Raw genomic sequence first — 27,761 nt, 5'->3', positions numbered from 1 at the left:
ACGATTCTACGATACTGCCTTGTAGTCCGCTCATATCTCTAGACGTTGAAATCCCCCGGCCCTGCCCGCCCTCACTACACACACACACACCACACAAATCTGGGAAATTTCACATCTTGCTAGGAGAGCAGTGTAGACGCCTGAGGGAGGGGGGAAAGTAAGAAAGGAGAGGGAAGGGTTTAGATTGAGGGGGAAGTAACAAGGGGAGAAGGTATGCAGGAGAGGGGGAAAGAAGGGTAAGCAGAGGATTAAATCATGGGGAGATATGAAGGAGTAAAGAGAAGCGTGAAGGATGCATAATCAATTCTGATATAATGGAATGCATAGATTTTCCATTTATTACAATTTAGTAATATTCAATCATAATCTATCTATTGGGCTTAATCCGAACCCCCCCCCCCCACTGTGATTTAAAGGTTGCAAGCTCTCAAGCAAAAATCGATGAGAATTTTGCCAATTGCATTTTAAAAACAAAACTAACCTTAAGTGCTTTATTGTGCTAAAATGTACATGTAAAGGTCTAAAGAAAAGCATAAGTGAGTTAGAGCCGTAAAATAAAAGACCAAGGCGTTGCAACACTTTAAAGTCAACCCTGTCTCCTTATCCTTAAATAATGCAAACAATTTCTTTACTGGACTGATCTCTGCGGCTAGGACAATTAAAGTTGAATAAGGGGGAACGGGTCGTACTCTTGGATATCCCATATCTATCTAAGCTTAGTCTCTACCCGTTATGCATTTCATTCCCTCCCAGACATAGACAGCACTTCAGCTTCAAGTGTTTTAAACTTTATAAAATACAAAAGTCACAAAATCTGGATTATATGATATTGAATTAACTGTACGTCCACGACACAGAGACCTAGACGATAAATCAATTCTTAAGACAAATTAATTCTAAATAGTAATTGATTAATTCATCGTAAATAGTGGTTGATCAATTCTTCAGTTCAATACATCCTAAATAATGGTTGATCAATGATCAATTCTGCATATTAAATCTACCATTCTAAAAAGAATTGATCGATTCTGCAGATATATCCATCCTAAATAGTGGATAATCAATTCTTCAGATCAATCCAACGTAAATAATGGATCAATCTACAAAGTAATTAATTAAGTCTAAACATTAAACCTATACGAGCTACACCGATGATAATTATTCCAATCTATAGATCAAACAAAACAAAAAATCTGCCAAAATGTTGAGATACAAAAACACGTTCAACTTAGATCACACCGTTAATCCTTCCTGGTCTTCTCTCTCTGTTAAAGTTAACTCTTGGAGATGAAACCAACCAATTAATCCCAAAACCTGGTTCAACACACCCAGCCTTAAACACCCTAAAAATACAATTTTTCAAAGTCAGGCGTTGAATTCTCTCTCCTGTAAGGTTAATATACAAGCTGGAGACTATCCGCCCAAAATGTTCCGTAAATGGCGAAAATATGGTTTATGGTGGGTTTAAAGAATTAAACTAATACTCTAGGCCCGAGGGCTCTATACAACTTACAACGGTTTCACTCAGAAACACAGAATTAACAAAATAAAATTCTGAGACAGGGAACGAGAAGAAAAAATGGAAAGGTTTTTGCGAGAAGGAGGAGGAGGCCAGGGGGAGGAGATAAAAGGGTTGGAAGAGGGAAATTGAAAATGCTTTTGTGAAATAACGAAAAGGAATATGAGAAAATGAAAGATATTATTAATGAAGACTAGGAATCGAATATGTGAGCAAAGAGAACAAAGGGAAGAAACCATAGATTTTACTGGTCCAGGAGGTCCAGGAGGGGGCTGAGCCTCCATAGTCTTTTTTAATCGGGGAAAAAAGTGGGAAGGAATATGGAAAAAAGGAGATGAACAGAGAGAATAAGCGGAGTGGAAAAAGGAAAAGAAAGTAAAGAAGAGGTGGAATGGAAGAATTGGGGAGAGAATGGAGAGGTAAATAGGTAAATGGATGGATGAGGAAAGATGAGGAGGGATGAGGAAGGATGAGGAAGTATGAGGAAGGATAACGAAGAATGAGGAAGGATAAGAAAGGATGAGGAGCGATGAGGAAGTATGAGGAAGTATGAGGAAGGATGAGGAAGGATGAGGAAGGATAAGGAAAGATGAGGAGGGATGAGGAAGGATGAGGAAGGATGAGGAAGGATAAGGAAAGATGAGGATGAGAAAGGATGCTAAAGGATAAGAAAGAATGAGGAAGGATGATGAAGGATAAGGAAGAATGAGGTAGGATGAGGAAGGATAAGGAAGGATGAGTATTGGACAGGGAGGATAAAGATGAAGATGTATTGAGATAAAATCTCCAAATACCTCGAGATAACAGAGATAGAAGTAAAATTGTTTTCTTCAAACTGAACCATGAAAATGGGTCTATTTACAGATACACAATAAATATTTATCTATACTTATCTTTTCAACAACTATGATATAGATCTACACCCATTTAGACATTCTCAATTCAACTTTTAAACAAAGTATTCTAAAAACTTTAAACATTTTTCCTATGAATAAACCCTAACAATGGAAAGTCAATATTTTGGTAGAAAAATGAATATTTACGGCACCTTGCTTCTGACAATCTGAATAGTTATAGCAGTTTCTGCCGAGTCATTCATTCATATAGTATTGGTAGAAATGAAGCTGTGCCCCGTATTCATTTCAAGTTTTTATAGATGTTAATTGTATTTGTTTACGTATTTTTTCACTAATTATAAAATATCTTTCTATCTACATTTCTGATTATTTACTATTATCTTAGAAACCCAGCTTTACCTAGAAACTAAGTTTCCCTTTAAAAGTCAACCCACTCAATTTAGAATTTTAAAACCAAGATCAGAAAATTCTCGTGGTTCTACTGTAGTCAAGGGTTAATGATTTGTAATTGTGATCGTACACCCAAACAAAAGGATAGAAAAACAGCGATTACTACTTTATACATATATGTAGCAAATACCTACTTCATAACAAATACCCAAACCCATTGTTCAATCTCAAACTGGGACACAATCGGTTTGTTTTCCCATGTCTCCAGGTACGATTCTTGCTTTACCTTTGTTTTTCCAGCTTCTATATCTTGCTGCACTGCACTGCTCCCAGTCTTCCATCTGTTACTCATTTATCCATCTCCATTTGCTCCATTTTCTGTATTCCCCCCCAGTTTCTGCCATTTTCATCTCTATTTCTGAACCATCCTTGCTAGGTGGTAGCCTAGAATATAAGGTTTCCACAGTATCCAGTGTTGCTATTGCTATCTTGTCTTCTAAGATATCTTCTCGTCTCGTTTCTCTCTTAACAATCCGTTAAACCAAGTACTAACTTAATTCGTCTTCCTTGTAGGTCTGGGCATTTACATCTAATTTTGGGTTCCTTGATTCACGCCGCTGCCATCAGTTTTGTAGCAAATACCTACTCCATAACAATTTACTCGAGACATATCTATCCAGGTCTACTCCTTACCAAGATCAACCAGGACTAACTCTCCGATTCTAAATGCCACACCGGTTCTAAAGGACACAAAGTCCAAATCTCGACCAGGCTTAACTCCCTAGTTCTAAAAGCCACACAGGTAATTTCTTAACTCGTATAATATTCAACGAGAACCGAAAGCTTACTATACTTCTGATAACGAAATCAAAAAAGAGTCTCAATTAACTGACTTTATTTCTTGATTCATGGTAAATTGGGTTATTCACACTGTAATTACAAATTAGGTCCTAAATATGTATTATGCATTAAAATTACAGTTCTGGGTATGATGAAGTTATATCTATCTACAAACATGGACTGGGTTAATTGCATTACAGGATTTGCGCAGTCACTCAAATAGGGTTGGTTTCATTTAAAATTGTATGTAATGTTAGAAAATTTAGGCTTCGCTCAATTGAAACCAGTTTTTGGCAGATTTGAGACGAGGCTCAAATTCAGTAAATTCGGACTCAGGCTAAGAGCATTTCCGTGGTTCTACCGAGTTCTTAATCAAAATTTGAGACAAATCGGTAGAAGGGTTTCTGAGTTATGATCAAACATCCAAACAAAATGATAAAGACTTTAACTGTTCTTCCTCATTCATTTTTCAGAGATACAGATAAAACCTAGATTACTCAGTTACTCATGCAGAACATGGTTATATGGTGTTCTCTGAGAAATCTCTGAATATTCCCACACATCTGCACAATTAATAGTACAGGGGGGTTCACAATACATGAATATTAACATACATCTGCACAATTAATAGTACAGGGGGGTTCACAATACATGAATATTAACACACATCTGCACAATTAATAGTACAGGGGGGCTCACAATACATGAATATTAACACACATCTGCACAATTAATAGCACAGGGGGGTTCACAATACATGAATTTTAAAACACATCTGCACAATTAATAGTAGAGGGGGTTCACAATACATGAATATTAACGCACTTCTGCATAATTAATAGTACAGGGGGTTCACAATACATGAATTTTAACACACATCTGCACAATTAATAGTACAAGGGGTTCAGAATTCATGAATATTAACACACATCTGCACAATTAATAGTACAGGGGGGTTCACAATACATGAATATTAACATACATGTGCACAATTAATAGCACAGGGGAAATTCAGGAAACATGAATATTAACACAATTACTATTCTTAGCAGTACAGTTTAGACATTTGCTCTCAAAAAAATTTTGGTATACTGTTTTAATCTTTAAAAGTGAGTTTTTTTTCTGAAAAAACTTAGATAATTGTAGATTATTTATTTTTGAAGAAAAAAACAATAATATCTCCATCATCGCAATAGGAAAGAAAAAGAATGAAGGGGTGCTCTTAGTTGATAGTTGATATTAATCTTAAATAAAAGTTACTTATATTGTCCTAATATTTTTATTGAATTTAAATCCAATGTTTTTTGGATATCCCTGTAAACAATCTTTCCCAGGTTATAATTTTCTCCAAGATAAAACAATAAAATTTTCAAGTTTACATGATTGAAAATTTTCGAAAACAGAAGAGCTTTAACACTTGATCAAAAGAGCTATTTTCACAATTCACTCTTTAATTGTTTATATTTTTTGCAATAATTGCATTTAACAGTAAATGAGTTTTCTAGAAATTTTAAATAACGAATAAAATATCTAAAGATTTTTTTACTTTTTCATTCTTTGTTTTCTTCTCCCCCACCACCTTAATGAAAGGTCAACTTGATATATTCGTGACCCAGCTCATTAGCTGAGCAACTGACTTTTCAGAATCTATATAACGAATATTCAGTAGTCCATTACACCACTGGGTTATTACAACTTGGAGATCATTCAAATATGTTTTTTCTTCCGCCAGGCTTCATTTAAGAAAACATTAAGTTTAATTTTGATTTTTTCTTACGTTTTCATTTCACCCTTTTTGTTTACACCTTCCTTTTTCTTATTTCTTATTTCTATAAATGAATAAGGAAAAGACACGATAGTTCTAGGATGAAATAAAAGCTGGAAGAATAGATGAGCTAGGGACGATGGCTCATGGATGGAATAAGAGTAGAAAGGATGGATAAATAAGCGAAGAGACATATATCTTCAGGATTAAATAAATGTAGGAAGGAAAAATGAGATAGAGATGAGAACGAAAGCTCCAGGATAGAATAAGAGTATAGGAAGGATGGATGAATTTAAGAAGAGAAGTATATCTTCAGGATTAAATAAATGTAGAAAGGAAAAATGAGATAGAGAAGATAACGAAAGCTCCAGGATAGAATAGGAGTATAGGAAGGATGAATGAATACGCGAAGAGAAATATGTCTTCAGGCTTTAACAAATGTAGGAATGAAAGATAAGATAGAGAAGATAACGAAAGCTCCAGGATAGAATAAGAGTAGAAAGTAGGAAGGAAAGATGAGATAGAGAAGATAAAGATTTAAGTTTAAGAATGGAATAAGAGTAGGATAGACGGATGAATAAGAGGAGAAAACGCTAGCTCTAGGAATGGAATGTAAGTAGGATTGATCAATAGGAGGGAGAAAGTTTCAAGATTAAACAAAAGTAGGAAGAAAAGATGAGTTAGAGGTGAGAAAGATGGCTCTGGGGTGGGAAAGAGTTTGACGGATTGATAAATAATAGAAGTAAAATATATCTCCAGGACTTTAAGACGTAATGAAAGTAGGACGGACAGATGAATTAGGGGAGAGAAGGATAGTCAAGAATGAGAGAAAGCTTCAAGATTAAACAAAAGTAGGAAGGAAAGATGAATTAGAAGAGAAAGATAGCTCCGGGGTGGAATAAGAGTTGGAAGGTTGGATCAAAATGAAAAAAGACTGTAGCTTGGGGAAGGAGTAAGAGTAAGAAGATTGAATAAATCAAAATAAGAAACGAGGATGATATCTCTAGGATGGAATAAGAGTATGAGAGATAGATGAATAAGAGGAGAGAATGATATCTCTAGGATGGAATAAGAGCATGATAGATGGATGAATAAGAGAAGAGAACGATATCTCCGTGAATGAATAAAAGTAGGAAGAAAGTAGGAATGATGGATGCGTCAGAGGAAAGAACGATACCTCCAGGATGGAATGTAAATAGGAAGGATGGATGAATAAGAAAAGAGAACGATATCTCCAAGAGGGATTGAAAATAGGAAGGATAGATGAATAAGAGGAGAGAAAGAGAGTTCTGGGAATGGAATGAAAGTAACATATAAAATAAACTATAGCTGTATGGTGAATGAAAACAGAGAACGATCAGCTCAAAGATGTAATGAAAGAATGAAGGATGAACGTATAAGAGGAGAGAGCGATATCTCCAGGATTGAATAAGAGTAGGAAAGAAATATGAATTAGAGAAGAGAACGATATCTCTAAGAAGGAATTAAAGTAGGAAGGATGTATGAATAAGATGAGAGAACGATATCTCCAGGAAGGATTAAGAACTGTAAGAACGATAGTTCTAGCGAGGACATATTAAAAGAAGGAAGGATGGATGAATCTAAGGAGTGAATTATATCTCCAAGATGGAATGTAAGTAGGAGGAGCGGAGGTTAGGAGCAAATATAAATTCAGAAGAACCAACACTCTCGGAGTCAGATAGACAATGTCCACCGAACCAAGCATATCTCTCAGAAGATGAAAATAATGATTTTTTTTTAAAAACGTGACAAAAAATGTTAGAACTGCGTAAAAACTGTATTTTTGCAAATAAAAAAGATGTTTCTGAAACAAAAAAATGATGTTTTACAAAAAATATGACTAATTCTTCAATTATGAAAAAAAAATTTAAACGGCTTCATGATATGTAGCTTTATGCCCCAAAGTCTCACACGGAAAATAAAGTTTTACGCAAACCTTACTCTAAATGTGGGTTTTCATACCAAATGAACTAGTTTTTGCCACAAACTTAAATTTTCAAAAGCAGAATGCAGAGCATAGTTTGAAATATCAAAGGTTTCAAAGATATCTTGAAAGTTTTAGGCTAAGACTCAGATCCTTTCAAAAATTTTCATCTTTTTCAGAAACTTCAATGCAAAACCTAATCTTTGTGTGTGTTCTTGTTCTTGTTGGATCTACACTTTCCTCTGCAGATCTAGACCAAGGTTAGACAATTAATTAAGATCCAAGAAAAAAGATTTTTTATAAATCTTTTTCAATTTCATCATTGCTTTAAGTTTTATTTAAGTCCTGGAGCTCAAGTAAAACAAATTAACAAATATTTAACACTTGAAAAACTAAATTTTTAATTGCTGATCTAATCAAGGTGAGACACAGGTTAAAACACAGGGACAAAAAATAAATAGAAAAATTATTTTTTGCTATATTTTTCATCTCCTGGAAGCTCATTTAACTAATCTAACAAATCTTTTATATTTTGACAAACATCTTTGAAGTCTTTACTTTTCAAATAATGTCTTATGTTTAAAGGGAGTGTTCGCGAAAAATGAAGGGGGTAGGCTTACGGCTTTTGATCACTACTAATCTTACTTAACTATCTGTTGCGTCTATAAGGATAAAATTTTTAAAAATGACTCATACCGAAGAACATAAAGTCCATACAAATTCAGAAAGTTGAAACATACGACTCGGATTGTAAAAAAATCAATTTAATTTTAAACAAATCATTCAGATATTACAACCTATAATCATTGATAATTTTTCAACGCATTTGTATATAATTGATTTGTCATAATATTTTTTATTTGTTTTATATACAATACACCTAAAACACGTATATTTCCCACGCTAGGTGTCTCCGCCACTGGAATCATTCAGAGCATCGAGAGCGGAGACATCTGGCGGCCAAAAAATCTGTGTTTTAAGTGCATTTTATATAAAACAAATAAAAATATTATGAAATAACAACTATATACGAATGCGTCGAAAAATTATCGATAATTATAGGTTGAAATAACTGAGTTGTTTGTTTGGAATAAAAATTGATGTTTTCACAACTAGAGTCATATGTTGCAACTTTCTGACTTGTATGGGAGCTGCGTTCTACGGTATGAGTCGTTTTTAACAATTTTCTCCTTATAGACGCAATAGATAGAAGTAAGATTAGCAGCGATCAAACGCGATTGTTTTTCGCCGTAAGCCTATACCCCTTTCATTTTTCGCGAACACTCCCTTGAACAACTAAAAGCTCAACTAATTATTGCTTAAAATACGAATACTTTCTATTTTTACATTTCTTAACATTCCCAAAATATGAAAGCGAAAAAGTAATAAAGATATTAAAACACACCTTTATTTCCTTTCTTATTTTTAAATGTAAGCATTTTTATCTGTTTCTTTTCATTTTTGAACATGTTATGTATGTAAGTATGCTTAAGAAAAAAAACGTAGCGTTGGCAAAAAAAAGAAATTTAGTCTATGTCACCCCCAGGCTATCCATGAGCGTACACAAAAAGTTTCAGCCCATTCGGTCCAGCCGTTTGGCCGGCTTATAGTGAACATATATACGAATGTCTTGCTTTATTATATAGATTTAAACTATTGTTGTGGCCATTGCATATTTGTTTTCGTGTTTTTAAAAATTGATATGAGGGCGAGAATATTTCAAATAGTTATATATCAGGGTAGAATAAATAACAATATCAAAAGAGAATATGTGGTGTGTTCGTGGCAAATAATAAACTTTTAAAATTCAGTGATGGTGATGGACCAAACCTCTGTAGAGTAAAAAAGTAGATGTTAGTTCCACATTTATTGAAAATATATTTCGGTCTGGGTTGACCCTAGTCAGTTCTAACGATATAATAACCATCAAAATCGATAAAAAAAAAATAAAAAAATGTAAAATTTACATCAAAAACAGAAGAGATTAATTGCTCAAATGTCCTATTCCATAGTTTACTTCTACACAATAACTTAAATACAAATTTATTAATTGATATTGATTAATATTGCTTAATTTGGTATCACATTAGTAAATGAAAGCTAATAGCTGACATCATCAATATGTTCATTCATATATAAATATATATATATATATATATATATATACTTATATTTATAATCATCTTATTCTTTATTATCTTCAATTCAATTATCAAGTTTTCATTATTCATTTTGAATTTGGAAAACTCCAACGCTGTGGGCCCGTGACCCCCTCGTGATTGTAAAATGAAAACAAACAGACAGTGTTTTGCTTAGCACCCTGGTCGCCAGTCGATCCTAGCCGAAGCACTCTGGCCTCTGTCCTCTATCCGGCGCTGGTCTAAATCAATTTTTTTGACCTAAACTAACAAATTAATGAGATTTTACTTATGGCAGTGCACATTTGAAACCAGATACGCAGGGATCCAAAGGTTGCAAGCACTCACATATGTAATATTTCTAAAATGTACAAATCTAAGGCTACTAAAAAATAAGTAATTTATAGTGAGGTAAAATAAACAATTTGAAGTCCACCAAGGTTTGAAAATCGTTGCAACTTTTTATTGATGTTTGGATCTCTGTGTGTTCAGAAATTCGGAAAAAGAATTTAGTTTTCATCCAAAGATTGACCGACAAAGGATTTGACTAATGACGACCTAAAAATGTTTAATTATTACGGTTAAAGTTTAAATTTTGTTCTCTATCCGAAACGTAAATATATTTCTACAGGCTATTTAATGATTCTATACAGAAAAACATGATTGTAAACCTGCGGGCAAACATGAATGTAAAAATACTAAATATATTCCGCGCAATTATCTCTGAAAGTATTGGACATGAAAACTTTAAAGTTCCTGAACCCGTTACCGCGTGCTGTTTCACATAAGATGACAAGATCGTCTTCATTTTGATTTTATCTTGTTTTTAGACTGGGGTAGAGAGAAGAGAATGTATTCTCATCGAAGCTTTAATCCTGTCAGGAGGATCAGGGGTACCAGGAGGGACGATCCTGCCAGGTAATATATCAGATCCTGCCACGTAATATATCAGATCCTAACAGGGGATTTACAGAATCCTACCAGGGGATATATAGAATCCTACCAGGGGATATATAGGATCCTGCCAGGTGATATATCAGATCCTACCGGATGATATATCTGATCCTAACAGGGGATATAAAGAATCCTACCAGGGGATATATAGAATCCTACCAGGGGATATAAAGGATCCTGCCAGGTGATATATCAGATCCTACCAGGGGATATATAGAATCCTTCCAGGGGATATACAGGATCCTACCAGGGGATATATCAGATCCTGCCAGGTGATATATCAGATCCTACCAGGGAATATACAGAAGCCTACCAGGGGATATATAGAATCATACCAGGGGATATATAGGATCCTACCAGGGGATATATCAGATCCTACCAGGGGATATACAGAATCCTACCAGTGGATATATAGAATCCTACCAGGGGATATATAGGATCCTACCAGGGAATATATAGGATCCTACCAGGGGATATATAGAATCCTACCAGGGGATATATAGAATCCTACCAGGGGATATATAGGATCCTACCAGGGAATATATAGGATCCTACCAGGGGATAAATAGAATCCTACCAGGGGATATATAGGATCCTACCATGGGATATATAGGATCCTACCATGGGAGATATATATGATTCTACCAGGGGATATATAGGATCTTACCAAAGGATATATAGGACCCAGTCAGGTGATATATATAGGATCGTACCAGGGGATATATAGGAGTTTAATCCTGTCAGTAGGATCAGGGATACTAGGAGGGAGGATCCTGCCAGGTGATATACAGAATCCTACCAGGTGATATACAGAATCCTACCAGGGGATATACAGAATCCTACCAGGGGATATATAGGATTCTACCAGGGGATATATAGAATCCTACTAGGGGATATATAGAATCCTGCCAGGGGATATATAGGATCTTACCCGGTGATATATCAGATCCTACCAGGGGATATACAGAATCCTACCAGGGGATATACAGAATCCTACCAGGGGATATATAGGATCCTACCAGGGGATATATAGGATCCTACCAGGTGATATATCATATCCTACCAGGGGATATTTAGAATCCTACCAGGGGATATATAGAATCCTACCAGGGGATATATAGGATCCTACCAGGTGATATATAGGAGTTTAATCCTATCAGGAGGATCAGGGATACTAGGAGGGAGGATCCTGCCAGGTGATATATAGAAGTTTAATCCTGTCAGGAGGATCAGGGATTCCAGGAGGGAGAACCCTGTCAGGTAAATTATAGGATCCTACCAGGGGAGTATTATATATCTATAGGATCCTATATATATATTTATATAGTATCAGGGATATTAAGAGAAAAATATCTGAATAATCAAAGATAATTAATTTTATCATTTTATTTCTTCACCTCAACAGTTTTACAGGTTATTAATGTATATAATTTTGAGAAAAATATATTGAAGTTTTTGTTCGAATTTGTTTTATTAAAAACACTTTAAAGAAAAGTTTTCAAGAGCGCGCTACTAGCTAACAATGCATTTTGAAGAATAATAAAAATAGCTGACACTATGGGGGGAGGACTCTATATATTATGTTTCAGAGAAAGTTAAAAAATAAAAATAATCTTTAAAAGATATATTATTGTTCATGAACAAAATTAACTTTTTCTCAATATCTGGCTGATAATAAAAAAAGTGATTTTAAAGTGACTGTTCACTTAATTTCAAATGACCCTCCATGTCCGTCCAATCAACTCTAAACGATCTAACTAAAAAATGAGTGCTTTCGGAAACCATATGATGTCAATCGCACTGTACTGTGCACTGTACACTGTACAGTGTATACATCGTACACTTGGCACTATTTTTTAGCTGGAAAATAAGGATGTCTTGTCTTCGATGAGCAGACTAAGGTTTAAATGGTCCTGTCTAGCTGCATTTCCTTTGAATCTATAAAACCTATAAAAAATTTCATTAAAAATGAAATCTCGCGGATTTCGTTCCTTAAATCGTATTTTGGTAGTTTAATAGATTTAATAAAAGCATTAAATGTTCTAACCTGAAGACACCATGTTGTATTTAGAGAGTCGAGGATTGTAAATATTCCTCCTCTACGTAGACTACAATCCCCACAGGTGGAGAATATAAGAAAATATTACTTTTTAATTCATAAGTTCATCGTTTCTTGTGATGTTATTCATACATCTGTTTCTTGTTTTGTTATTCATACATCTGTTTCTTGTGATGTTATTCATACATCTGTTTTTTGTGTTGTTATTCATACATCTGTTTCTTGTGTTGTTATTCATACATCTGTTTCTTGTGTTGTTATTCATACATCTGTTTCTTGTGTTGTTATTCATACATCTGTTTCTTGTGTTCTTATTCATACATCTGTTTCTTGTGTTGTTATTCATACATCTGTTTCTTGTGTTGTAATTCATACATCTGTTTCTTGTGTTGTTATTCATACATCTGTTTCTTGTTTTGTTATTCATACATCTGTTTCTTGTGTTCTTATTCATACATCTTTTTTTTGTGTTGTTATTCATACATCTGTTTGTTGTGTTGATATTCATACATCCATTTCTTGTGTTGTTATTCAAACATCTGTTTCTTGTGCTGTTTTTCAAACATTCAATTCTTGTGTTATTATTCTTACATCTGTTTCTTGTGTTGTTATTCATACATCTATTTCTTGTGTTGTTATTCATACATCTATTTCTTGTGTTGTTATTCATACATCTATTTCTTGTGTTGTTATTCATACATCTATTTCTTGTGTTGTTATTCATACATCTATTTCTTGTGTTGTTATTCATACATCTATTTCTTGTGTTGTTATTCATACATCTATTTCTTGTGTTGTTATTCATACATCTATTTCTTGTGTTGTTATTCATACATCTATTTCTTGTGTTGTTATTCATACATCTATTTCTTGTGTTGTTATTCATACATCTGTTTCTTGTGTTGTTATTCATACATCCATTTCTTGTGTTGTAATTCAATGTTTCTTGTGTTGTTATTCATACGTCCATTTCTAGTGTTGTTATTCATACATCCATTTCTTTTGTTTTTATTCATACATCCATTTCTTGTGTTGTTATTCATACATCTATTTCTTGTGTTGCTATTCATACATCTGTTTCTTGTGTTGTTATTCATACATATGTTTCTTGTGTTGTTATTCATACATCTGTTTCTTGTGTTGTTATTCATACATCCATTTCTTGTGTTGTTATTCATATATCTGTTTCTTGTGTTGCTATTCATATATCTGTTTCTTTTGTTGTTATTCATACATCTGTTTCTTGTGTTGTTATTCATAAATCCATTTCTTGTGTTGTTATTCATACATCTGTTTCTTGTGTTGCTATTTATACATCTGTTTCTTTTGTTGTTATTCAAACATTTATTTTCTTTCATACAACTATTTTTCATTTTATTCTCGCAAATTCTCTCATTTTATTACAGAAAAAAATGTTAGAAATGAAAATTTTTCGATTTTAATTCCTCTTATGGAAGAGCTATTGAGTGGTTTTAAATTTGTAATATATAATGTCAAATAATTTTCTAATTTCTAAAGTTTTCTTGTCGTCAATGTAGTATGTTAAGATCTTAAATAAATCGAATATGGAAATGACATTATTAAGAAGTAAAAATGTATTCTTCATTGCCCATACCCTTTTTTCTATTAAAAAACATCTAATTGTATTGACATTGACTATCACTTTAGAATTTAGAATCATTTAAAATATGTTGACTTAAAATCTGAAATATCTGAAGTATCTGCATATTTAAATTATTTTCGTGCAAATTTTAAAGATATTCAATTTTAAAATCAACCTTTTTTTAAAACAAAAACAAAGTAACAACACATCCTCCATGAAAAAGCCGTCGTGGCGGATTCTAGGGGGGGGGGGGTAAATAAACCCAATAACCCCCCCTATTTACGCCCCTGATTTACAGTATTGCAAAAATTGCTTTAGATAATTTATTGATTAATGGGTTAAAAGGATAAATGACAAAGCCCTGATATTTATGTTTCTGAACTAAAATTCAAATAGAAAAGAGTATTTTCTTATTAATATCATCATCATCATTATTATTATTATCATTATTATTATTATTGTTATTATTATTATTATTATAGGTGGCTGAGGTCCCTCAAATCTATCGTGAGGATATAATACTCCCTCCCCTCCAGGTATAGAGAGTATCCCAAAAACCCTGAGAGACGACTTGACTTCTGATATTTAATGCATGACAAAGAATATAAAAAAAGAGACTGTCTGACGAGCTTTTCATAAAGTGGTTTACATTTCTTGTATTTTAAAAATTCATGAAGATATTAGATTTTAAGACAGTTTGGATTTATGAAATAAATTGAAATTTGTACCAATTTTGCAAAATCTCCGTCCATTTTGAGGATACAAAATGGTAGACCACACTTTAAAAATCTCAAGACCAGGCGTTTTTGATATCAGATGTATAAGCTGGAATACTGCAATAATTTTTTTCCTGAAAAAATGCCACATGGATCGAAGACGATATAAAGTCGTCACTAAATTCCCATGTTTATTGGAACACCCTGTAGTTTACAGTACAGTACTGCAGGTATAGTTTACAGTACAGTAATGCAGGTATAGTTTACAGTACAGTACTGCAGGTATAGTTTACAGTACAGTACTAAAGGTATAGTTTACAGTACAGTACTACAGGTATAGTTTACAGTACAGTACTGCAGGTATACTATACAGTATAGTACTTTAGGTATAGTTTATAGTACAGTACTGTAGGTATAGTTTACAGTACAGTACTTCAGGTATAGTTTACTGTAATGTACTGCAGGTATAGTATACAGTACAGTACAGCAGGTATAGTTTACAGTACAGTACTGCAGGCATAGTTTAAAGTACAGTACTGCAGGTATAGTTTACAGTACAGTACTGCAGGTATAGTTTACAGTACAGTACTGCAGGTATAGTTTACAGTACAGTACTGCAGGTATAAATTACAGTACAGTACTGCAGGTATAGTTTACAGTACAGTACTAAAGGTATAGTTTACAGTACAGTACTGCAGGCATAGTTTACAGTACAGTACTGCAGGTATAGTTAACAGTACAGTACTAAAGGTATAGTTTACAGTGCAGTACTGCAGGTATAGTTTACAGTACAGTACTGAAGGTATAGTTTACAGTACAGTACTGCAGGTATAGTTTACAGTACAGTACTGCAGGTATAGTTTACAGTACAGTACTAAAGGTATAGTTTACAGTACAGTACTGCAGGTATAGTTTACAGTACAGTACTGCAGGTATAGTTTACAGTACAGTACTGAAGGTATAGTTTACAGTACAGTACTGCAGGTATAGTGTACAGTACAGTACTGCAGGTATAAATTACAGTACAGTACTGCAGGTATAGTTTACAGTACAGCACTGCAGGTAAAGTTTACAGTACAGTACTGCAGGTATAGTTTACATTACAGTACTGCAGGTATAGTTTACAGTACAGCACTGCAGGTATAGTTTACAGTACAGTACTGCAGGTATTGTCTACAGTACAGTACTGCAGGTATAGTTTACAGAACAGTACTGCAAATAAATGAATTAAAATATTCATTTACAATGTTGATACATGAAATAAAAGATATAGTGTTTAAATAGCATGGTTCGATATAAGTTTATTCAACTTATTTATTTTTCATATTTTTCTATAAATATATAAAGAAAATTTACATGCTTCCCTGTGTGATAATCTTTTACAATGTTAACACTAAAAATATCATATTACATATATTGTTATTTTACTCCCAACACCAGGAATATACAGGAATATATCAGGAAATTGATATTTCAGAACATTCCCTAATTATGTTTATTATAATGTTAATGACATAATAATAATTGTTCTTTTTTAATTAAAAATGATACTGTTCGGACAAAACAGATTTTATTATAATTCATTTTTAAATTTCTTGTTTTTTTTACAGAAAGCTTTATCATTTGCAACACAACCCGATATCTGATTTTTGATCACAAAATCAAATTTTCTAAATACACTTGATATTTTAAACTAGATTATTTGATCTAACAGAGTTCTTTGTATGAAATATCAAAGGTTTGTTTCAACGAGTTGCAAACATATAGGGATTAGAAAATCAGAGTTTATATCAAAGGCTCAATTATTTTTTGAGCAACTCTATATCTGAAAAAGTTTCTTACTTATTCGTAAAAAAATCAAAGTTGGACCAGATTTAGTTGATTTTGGCCATTTTTTTAAATGCGATATTTATGTTTTATTATTTTTATTTTCCTAATTTTGATGTTTATTGGTAAAAAATATGTTGCTTTACCCTTGTGTACATTTCTGTATTGTTTAGACAACAAATGTGAAAGTAAATTTTGAAATTGAATTATAGAAATATTGCAAAATGAAAACTTTGATAATAATTTCGTAAAAAATCAACATTTTTTATGTCCACGACCCAAAATTGTCCAAATCTGTAAATTAACTGAGAACTATGGGATTTCCAACCAAAGATAATATATATATAGATACGCTGGCAGGTAGAAATTTTATCCTGGCATTTTATCCTCTGGATTGTTGCTCATTTATCACTTTGTTTATGCGTGATAATTCACTAAATACGTACTATAGTATCAACAATGTACACTGCATATTGTACTTAATGAAACAAGTTAATCAATGCAAATAAAACTGAGGTAGGAATTTGACTAGACAAAGTTTAAATGTGCAAGTTGTACTGAATGCCATACGTAAATTAACGCAATTTATATAAAAATCATGACATATAAAAGTACATCGAATCTAGGACAAAGTACAACTGATATGATCATAACATAAGCAAAACGCGTACTGTATGAATTTGTGTTACCTAGAAATTTAATTTTATTGGTCAAACAGGTCCAGATAGCAACACTTGAACTATACAGGATGCAATACGCGTACTGTATGTTTATATATAACACAAATGCGTATTTCCTACAGATGGCAGCAAGGGGAGAAAGGAATATAGAAAGTAATCAATTTGCTATAGATGTCGCTCGTTGCACTTTATCTCAGAGGTACAAAAATTAGTTGTCTGCTACAAGCAATTTAGGAAGGAGGTTTCTACCTGCCAGCGTATCTATATATATATTATCCTTGTTTCCAACTTACAGAAGCGAAGGATTTTCTCTCAAACAATTTTGTTGTAAAAATTCGATGAAAACATTACTCTTAAAGGTCATTAAATCAATTTTGTATTTTTTCATCTAAATTTTAGTATAGCCTTAAAATCTACTTTTAATACAAAGAATATGCAATACTAGTTATTCATAAATATGTTTCTTAAAGAATTAAGGATTGATTTAGAAATAAACCAAAATGTTCTTGGTAAAATCTACCAAACTTTACCAAACCAAACCAAACGTTGAGAAAGCCGCTAATAAATTCTTACGGTTTCTTGTAGTTTAAAATATCAACGCTAGAGACCCCCATATACGTTTAAAATCTTAAGCAATTCTGGCAGTCTTTTGATGCTGTGTCTTTAAGACATAAGTATCATTATATTTTGATTATCATCCCCCTGATTTTATGTTTTTAGTGCCTCAGATATATGAAAAGTAAATTTCTTGCGGAAGCACTGATCAATACACAACTTAAATATATTAACTACTTTCTAGTGCCGCAAAAGCAGCGTAAGACAGTTACATTTTCTCTAAATTTCTAGAGCCTCATAGAAGGCTGACTAAGCATACGGGCGAAAGTTACACAAAGCGGCAACTTTAGTTAATTATTATTAGCAGAGGGGAGGGGACACTAGAATTCGGTCCCCCAGAATTGTTTAAATCAAAGCTTTTCAGGCAGGCGCGTAGTGGAGGTTTAGTCTATATAGGTGCATTTTAGGCGCGCCGAAATTTTTTTTGTGCACCCCCTAAAAACCGGTATTAAGAAAAAAATAAAGTTCGTTATCTATATTAATCTACCTGAAGGAATACAGTTAGTCATCTGACCATATCATTTTAAAATCTAGTAGTAAAAGAGCAAAAACCTTAAAAAACAAATATTTCTTATTTTTTTACCAAATTATATTACATCATGACTAGATTACACTGGTGACAGTATCATATAAAGCTTTTTCATGATACCTAAATCTGTATTTTGTGGCGCTTTGTGAGAGAAAAGATGTCCCTTAACATTGTTGATAGAAACGTTCTAAAATTTCCTTATATAAATATTCCTTAACCAATAAATAGGCCCGGTGGGTAATGTTTGCATCTATAAACATTGTGACATTGTCGATTAAGAAGAAAACTAAGTAAAAAATCTGAATATATATGTTAGTTTACTGTTAAATAAATAAGAGCCTGACTCTGGCTCTAAGGGGGTGCATGTCTAGGGGGCACAGGGGTAACGCCCCCCCCACTAAGCGCCTTATTTCCAACCCCTTTATCTTGGTAGCCTGATACCGAATTTGAATTTGAGCCGAGGCTTAAATTTAAGCCACGGCTCAATAATGGTTGGTTCCACTTAAAACCGTATTCATTGTTTCAAGATTTAAGCCGGCACTTAATTGAAGCGATTTTTAGCGGATTTAAGACGCGGCTCAAATTTATTAAATTCGGACACTGATAATGTAAACCTTTTATATTTTATACTTAGACTATTCAATTAAGCAGAATTAATAGTTTAAAATATAACCAGGTTACAAAATAAATAGGATTAGAAAATAAAAATTTGAATTAAATTCTTGAATATTATTTTTTTTCCATGGTAATATCAACACTTGTTTAAAAAAGTCATCAAAATTAAAAAAGTTTTAAAAACTCAAATCGTTTTCAATATTTAACAGTTTCACCAATTTTAATCTAAGGCGCCAGCAGTAAAATGTTGAAAGTTTTGTAAATATATTGACAATGGGTGGAGGGGGGGGGGGGGGAAGTGTATTGGAAATCCAGATTCAAATTTGAATTTAAAGATTTCAAACTGTTAAACTTAACAACATTTTGATAAATTTCGCAATAAATAAATAAATAATATTTTAAGTAAATCAGAGATCTGAACTTTTGTGTTGCGGATCTCGAGATCGATTATTAATCTCCATTTTATTTTGCAAAATGCAGACCCACGGATATTAACAATTCATTTTTGATATCCCAAGTGGTGGTCATATCCTGCAGGGATATCCATTGGTGGTCATATCCAGCAGGGATATTCATTGGTGGTCATATCCTGCAGGGATATCCATTGGTGGTCATATCCAGCTGGGATATCCATTGGTGGTCATATCCAGCAGGGATATCCATTGGTGGTCATATCCAGCAGGGATATTTATTGGTGGTCATATCAGCTGCAGGGATATCCATTGGTGGTGATATCCAGCAGGGATATTCATTGGTGGTGATATCCTGCAGGGATATCCATTGGTGGTGATATCCTGCAGGGATATCCATTGGTGGTGATATCCAGCAGGGATATCCATTGGTGGTGATATCCAGCAGGGATATTCATTGGTGGTCATATCCTGCAGGGATATCCATTGGTGATCATATTCAGCAGGGATATCCATTGGTGGTCATATCCAGCAGGGATATCCATTGGTGGTCGTATCCAGCAGGGATATTCATTGGTGGTAATATCAGCTGCAGGGATATCCATTGGTGGTCATATCCAGCAGGGATAACTTTAACCCAGGGATCAAGTATTGATCCTCACATTCATTTAAAAGGTCCCACATTAGATATTGAGATCAAGCGTTCAAGTTTAACGATACTCAGCACAATAGTTCCGACTTATGATTCAATAATTATTCAAGTTCTGCTTTTCCTGATTTCTTAATATGTTTAGGCATCTAGAGATATATCTCTCCCTGGTGTACAGTCTGCTCATGCGCTACAGGTTTTCTCATCTTAATTCTTATGTACAGTAAGGTTAAAATATTCTTATGTACAGTAAGGTTAAAATATTCTTATGTACAGTAAGGTTAAAATAGTTTTAAGAAACATTTTCAAGAAATGCTAAGACATGTTTACAAAGGATATTTTTCACAGAAATTAAAAATGTGTGTTGCAAAATGATTTTAACGATTTTTTAAAAGTTAGAAGAAAAAAAAACAGTTAAAACAAAAATGAAAGTTTTAAATAGAATCGCCTTGAAATACCGAACTGTGTTTTCCTCTACAAATTAAGTACAGGGTGACCCACGAAGGATGATACTTCAACGCGGATTGTACAGAATTTAAACTCTCTCGTTTCTTATATTTAATTGCTTTTAAACTTTTTTCTTTACCTTGTCAAATCATTAAATAAGCCATGAAAAGACTATATTCAGGACAGAAGACTTATTTTAACCTTGGGATCGTCTTTAGGTCGTCTTTACAGTCTCATCATTAAAATGTACAGGTTGCCTTGAAATACCGAGCTCAAATCAATTTACAGAATTTAAAATGTTAAAAATTGATGAAGCTATGTTTTTCCTTTACAAATTTTGTATCTTTAAATGTACAGGTTGTTTTACTAAACATGACAGTAAAGATACAGGGTGAGTCAAAAAAAGGGTGAATAGCAAGATTTTGCAATTTATAGAAGCATTTTTTTGCAATCTCATTTTTAACAAATATGTATGAAATAAAGAAAAATGTTATAGACAATCTGAAAGACACTTTAAAAAAAATCCGCGAACCTTTTTTTTACTCAAAGTTAGATCAGTTTGAATGCCTACTTTCATAAAATTATAATTTAGATATTTTACCATTATAAAAATTCACACTATAAAAAGAATATAAAAAGATTAAAAATCATGAAAATAATATTTTTTGAAAATAAAATTGCGGATAATTTTCTCCGAAACAACTTTAAATTCCATCTCTGATCCTATCAGGATTTTAAGGTGTGATAGAATTAAACTATATTCCAGTGCTTCATTTTTCTAATCATTTAGTTTTGAGTAACAATAGGTTCGAGGAACTATCAGATTTTTTTATTTTATACATATTTGTTAAAAATGAGATTATCAAAATAATGCTTTATTATATGCAAGATCTCGCTATTCAACCTTTTTTTTACTTACCCTGCATATATTTAATGAAAAACAAAATTTGCACAAAAAGTTCAACTTTACAGCTGAGCTTTGCGAAATATGGTATATCCTCTGAAATATGGTATATCCTCTGAAATATGGTATATCCTCTGAAAGAAATATGGTATATCCTCTGAAATATGGTATATCCTCTGAAATATGGTATATCCTCTGAAAAGCTTTTAAGTCTTGCAACTTTTTTTAATTCACATAAATCATAATTCAAAGACGACCTTTAAGTCGTCTCTCACCTGTCATGTTAACTGGAACACCCTGTTTATCTAGGAAAATACACCAGAAACCATTTTATCTTTGTTTACTAAAAGAATGCATTTTCTTGGAGGATTGAAAACAAACACTTTTTATTAACAAATAATTTATTGGGATGCCTATTGTATACATATATATATATATATATATCTTCCTTGTTGTACACCACACATGCACTATATTGGGATGCCTAGTGTATATATATATATATATCTTCCTTGTTGTACACCACGCATGCACTATATCGCTATTGAGCGCAGAAATAAAAAGCACTATTTAGTCTTTTACTATTTAAAATTTTAAGACCTTTATCTTTAACCTTTATCTGCGTAACATTAAAGAAGATATCATTGGGTTTCTATCATTAAAAGAGATAAATTCTGTCAAATTCCTTCCTTCATTCTATCGCATCAATATTAATGCCGTTTTTATTGTACAGAGAAACTGCAATTGAAAAAACATTTTCTGATCAAAGGTTTAAATTTGACCAGTCCATTTCCAGTGCCAGTTCAGACTTTTTAAAATTGATGATCCCAGAAGTTGTGTTTGATCTAAATATTGTTGACCTGAATTGTGGATATTGAGATCAATGCTTGATCTTCTCTTTTTCTTAATCTTGAGATTGATTTAATTGTTTGTTTACATCCTCAAAAAGTGTATAAACTTCAACCAATGAAGTGGCGTATGCAGATTCCCGAACAGCCAATCACAAGCCGAGAAATGTATAATTTTCCGCGATCGAAATGAAGGGTTTCCAAAGTTCCCAGCTCTGGCAACATAGAAAGTGTTTGATCTAAATGTTGTTGAATTGGGACTAAAATAAGATCTATGTTGACCCAAGAGTATTAAACCAATCCATTCAAATATTTTCCAATAAATTTATTTGGTCGTCAAGATTTTATAGAGGTGCTTAAAACAAGCTCTTTTGAAAGCTAACCACTGCCCCAATATATCTAAAATGAATGAAAACGGTTTCGAATTTGAATGTAAAAATCTAAATCTAAAACCAAAATTTTTTGAAAAAAAAAATATTGTTTCATTTTTACTTTTTCTCCAAATGTTGTTGACACTTGCAACCGAATTTAAATTCAGCGAAGATATATTCATTTTTCGACCCCATCCTGTCACGGTTGGATTTGATTTAATCCGATCTTGGATTTCATATAATCCGATCCTTCCAGATTCTGGTTAAGATTCAAGATTGAGATGAAAGTGCTTTCATGGTATTCCAATTCAAACCTCACAAACTTTAATCATGGAGCTAAATCTTCCTCTTTCTAAACTTATCTTTTTGATGTTTTAAAGATAAAATATAGTTTGCAGCCCGGAATTTGTATATCTACAATTCTATCCTTTGGGATTTGTTTTGTAATTAAAGGTCTGAGGCTGGCTCTTGATTGGTCTTTGAAAAACTGCTTGGAATAAAACTATATTTTAATTTATATACTTCATGTAAAAAATAATTTACTCGTTTTTTAAATATCTATTTAATTATTTGGAATAGTTATGAATTATACGAACCAAAACGGGAAATTGTTTTGTTATCAGTGTTATCTGTGGTTAAAACAACCCCTTGATCTCTAGACTTATCTGTTTAATCTGTGGAAAAACAACCGCTTACATGCTAGACCTATCTGTTTAATCTGTGGTTAAAACAACCTCTTATATGCTAGACCTATCTGTTTAATCTGTGGTTAAAACAACCTCTTATATGCTAGACCTATCTGTTTAATATGTGGTTAAAACAACCTCTTATATGCTAGACCTATCTGTTTCACCTGTGGTTAAAACAACCTCTTATATTCTAGACCTATCTGTTTAATCTGTGGTTAAAACAACCTCTTATATGCTAGACCTATCTGTTTAATCTGTTGTTAAAACAACCGTGTGTGTGCTAGTTCTATCTGTTTAATCTGCGGCTAAAACAACCTCTTATATGCTAGACATATCTGTTTAATCTCTGGTTAAAACAACCTCTTATATGCCAGACCTATATATGAAATCTGTGGTTAAAACAATTTCTTTTATGCTAGACCTATCTATGAAATCTGTGGTTAAACAACCTCTTATATGCTAGACCTATCTGTTTAATCTGTGGTTAAAACAACCTCTTATATGTCAGACCTATCTATGAAATACGTGATTAAAACAACCTCTTTTATGCTAGACCTATCTATGAAATACGTGGTTAAACAACCACTTATATGCTAGACATATCTATAAAATCTGTGGTAAAAACAACCGCTTAAATGCCAGACCTATCTATGAAATCTATGGTAAAAACGACCGCTTAAATGCCAGACCTATCTATGAAATCTGTGGTTAAAACAAGTAAAATTCAATCCTTCTCTTTGCATTGCCGGCCCATTCTTGAAAACCCTTTATTTCTTGAAACATGACTTGAACAGTTTTAACAATCTTGTTTCGAAGCTGTCTATGTTTATTTTCCAAACATATTAGAATTTTCCAGCAATTTCCCCTCACTGACTTGGAGTGGTTTATTTCCCCTCACTGACTTGGAGTGGTTTATTTCCCCTCACTGACTTGAAGTGGTTTATTTCCCTTCACTGACTTGGAGTGGTTTATTTCCCCTCACTGACTTGGAGTGGTTTATTTCCCCTCACTGACTTGAAGTGGTTTATTTCCCCTCACTGACTTGGAGTGGTTTATTTCCCCTCACTGACTTGAAGTGGTTTATTTCCCCTCACTGACTTGGGGTGGTTTATTTCCCCTCACTGACTTGAAGTGGTTTATTTCCCCTCACTGACTTGGAGTGGTTTATTTCCCCTCACTGACTTGGAGTGGTTTATTTCCCCTTACTGACTTGGAGTGGTTTATTCAAAAGAAAAAGGGTTTTATAATTTTATAGTTAATAGATTCTTTTTTTAGGTTTCAAGGCAGGGACATCCTCAAGCTGTCAACTTCAAGACTTTAGCTGACAGGTTTATAGGCTTTATTATAGCACTTGACAGCTGACAGGTTTATATAGGTTTATTATAGCACTTGACAGCTGACATGTTTATAGGTTTATTATAGCACTTGACAGCTGACAGGTTTATAGGTTTTATTATAGCACTTGACAGCTGACATGTTTATAGGTTTTATTATAGCACTTGACAGCTGACAGGTTTATATAGGTTTATTATAGCACTTGACAGCTGACATGTTTATAGGCTTTATTATAGCACTTGACAGCTGACAGGTTTATATAGGTTTATTATAGCACTTGATATCTGACATGTTTAGATAGGTTTTTATAGCACTTGACAGCTGACAACTGATCGACTTTAATAGGTTTATCATGGCACTTGACAGCTGACATGTTTATACAGGTTTTTATCATGTTTTTATAGCACTTTACAGCTGACAGCTAACCGGTTTTTATAGGTTTAGTATGGCACTTGACAGCTGACATGTATAAAAATGTTTTCATAGAACTTGAAAGCTGACAGCTGGCTGGGTTTTAAAAGTTTATCATAGCACTTGGCAGCTGACATGCTTAAAAAGATTATCACAGCATTCGACAGCTGAGGTTTTTAAATGTTTGCACTTGACGTTGTCAAAAGCCATGGCTTTCAAATAATTTCTTATATAACGTAAAATTTTCAAAAATGAAATCAAAGAAAAATGTACAAATAAAAACCCCTAGTACATATGTATAATATTGTAAATGTATCTATATGTTTTTAATCAATCTTTTCTGCCAGGGGTATTAGGTTTGTATAATAGAAAACAATTTATTTAAAATAAATCCTAATATATATAGTGAACATATTGATATTTTTATTCAATATTTATCCGAATATATATATATCCGAATAAATTGAGATTTTTTCTGAAAGAAAAATTTCAACCTCTACTTCACATTGTAAATGATAATGCAATAAACCGTAAATTTTGATTAAAAATAAAAATAAATAAATTTGTTGCTCTAATAATCACAAAATTTTCAATAAATTTACCTAAAATACCAAAAAAAAATGTTGACGAAAAGTAACTACTGCCTCTAAACGTTAAAATTGCTACAAAAGACGCTTTATCCGACAGCGCTATAACAAGCAAAATAAGGCATACAGACGGTATCTGTTATTATAGGTCGAGTCGGTTCATTTTTCTCGTGAGATGATTCAAAAAGAGTATTTGAAGAAAAGAAATGAAAAACTTTATCTCAAAACATTTTAAATGTTGAGCAAATTTGAATTACAACAAAAAATAAATTAGATATTTTATCTAAAAAGGATTTAATTTCTGATGTCAACTATTCACTTTCATTTTATTTTCTGAAAAGAAAATTTGATTTTAAATGTTCAAATTCTCCTGACAATTGTAGACATTAAATCTAATTTAAACATTGGTTTCTATAGACAGGCGCGTAGTGGAGGGGGGGCAGTACCCCTTGCCCCCCCTTAGACATGCACAACCTAGAGCCAGTCAAGGCAGCCTCTAATTTATTAAACAGTAAACTTACATATATATTCATATTTTTTACTTTTCTTATCAATCGACAATGTTATAATTTGTCCATTTTATGATTATTTCTCAAATTCTTTCTTGTACCTTAATCTTATTTACAAATTTTTTTTCGTGGGGTTTCATTTAAAATGATTGGTAATTATGGTCAGATGACTAATAGTCAACATTCAGGTAGATTAATATAGATTTAAACTTTATTTTTTCTTAATACCGTTAGGGGGTGCACAAAAAAAAAATTTCGCCAAAAGTGCACCCCCCTCCACTACGCACCTATTATAGACCAAACAAATCTTACATAAAATATATAAAAATACTAGCATACTGTTATAAACTGGTTTGCGCTCTTATTTAATAATGCCATGTACTGGTTTATACTGGTATGTTCTGGTTTATGCTTATATATGCTGGTTTATACTGATACATACTTGTTTATATACTGTCATGTACTAGTTTATACTGTCATGTACTAGTTTAAACTGTCATGTACTGGTTTATACTGTCATGCACTGGTTTAAATTGTCATGTACTGGTTTATACTGTCATGTACTAGTTTAAACTGTCATGTACTAGTTTATACTGTCATGCACTAGTTTAAATTGTCATGTACTAGTTTATACTGGCATGTACTAGTTTAAACTGTCATGCACTAGTTTAAATTGTCATGTACTGGTTTATACTGGTATGGACTCGTTTAATCTGTCCTGTATTGACTTATCCTAGTATGTACTGTCATGTACTGAACTTTACGGTTAATATACTAGTGTATATCTCATGAACTGGTTTATTCTGGTATGTACTTTCATGTACTAGTTATACTGTTTTGTATTAGTTTATACTATGATGTGCTGGTTTATATTATCATGTACTGGTTTATACCATCATAAATTTATTAATACTGGCATATGTACTGGTTTGTATGTGCTACTTTAAAATGTTTTGTACTAATTAATACTAATTAATCCTTCTGTCATGTACTGGTTTATGAAAAGAGTTTGGTTTATGTCCTTGTTGTTCTGAACTATTTATTGTATAGACAAGAGGAAAGAATGAGCCGAGCTGAGCTTCTAAACCTTCTTGAGAAAGCTGTCAAAATGAGGTGAAATCAAGTTAAATTTAATCTTAAAATGTATTTTTTGTTCAATTAAGGTTTTCACACTTCGGGGTTTTACAGGGTTTCTCACAACTTTTTTCTTTTAATTTGTTGTTCCCTGAAACTACAAAATTGTTCCTTTCTTAAAATCTATAAGTAATAAGTAATAAGTAGTCCATTTAAAGGCAAAATTCAAAATATCAAGGAAGGAAAACTAATATTTTTGATAAGTTCCTTCTCGTGATAATAGTCTCATCCTTTGTAGGTACCCTACCCTGTATGTGACTTAATAACAATATGAAATTTTAATAAATTATGAAAATTTTATCCTAAAAAGATAATTATAAAATTGATTTTTTTTTTCAGAGGAACTTCAATGAACAACCCTTCCCGTGCACTCAGATACGGATTCTTCTAAAATTGAGAAATCCATCAAATAAAA

The 27,761-nt window shown here is 32.8% G+C and overlaps 1 protein-coding gene across 1 annotated transcript; it reads left to right on the top strand.

Moving 5' to 3' along the window:
* Window positions 1-7,499: 7,499 nt before the first annotated feature.
* LOC111696973 (uncharacterized) lies at window positions 7,500-27,761 on the top strand. The gene is made up of 8 exons (XM_023466819.1): window positions 7,500-7,576; window positions 10,285-10,372; window positions 12,480-12,531; window positions 14,553-14,606; window positions 20,257-20,307; window positions 24,646-24,698; window positions 27,263-27,325; window positions 27,686-27,761. The coding sequence occupies exons 1-8, from the start codon at window positions 7,504-7,506 to the stop codon at window positions 27,735-27,737; spliced, it is 486 nt and encodes a 161-aa protein (XP_023322587.1). The 5' UTR covers window positions 7,500-7,503; the 3' UTR covers window positions 27,738-27,761.

This window comes from Eurytemora carolleeae, unplaced genomic scaffold, assembly GCF_000591075.1.
Source record: "Eurytemora carolleeae unplaced genomic scaffold, Eaff_2.0 scaffold65, whole genome shotgun sequence".
Taxonomy (NCBI): Eukaryota; Metazoa; Arthropoda; class Copepoda; order Calanoida; family Temoridae; genus Eurytemora; species Eurytemora carolleeae.
The sequence above is the reverse complement of the archived record's forward strand: the minus strand, read 5'-3'. Positions and strand labels throughout refer to the sequence as shown.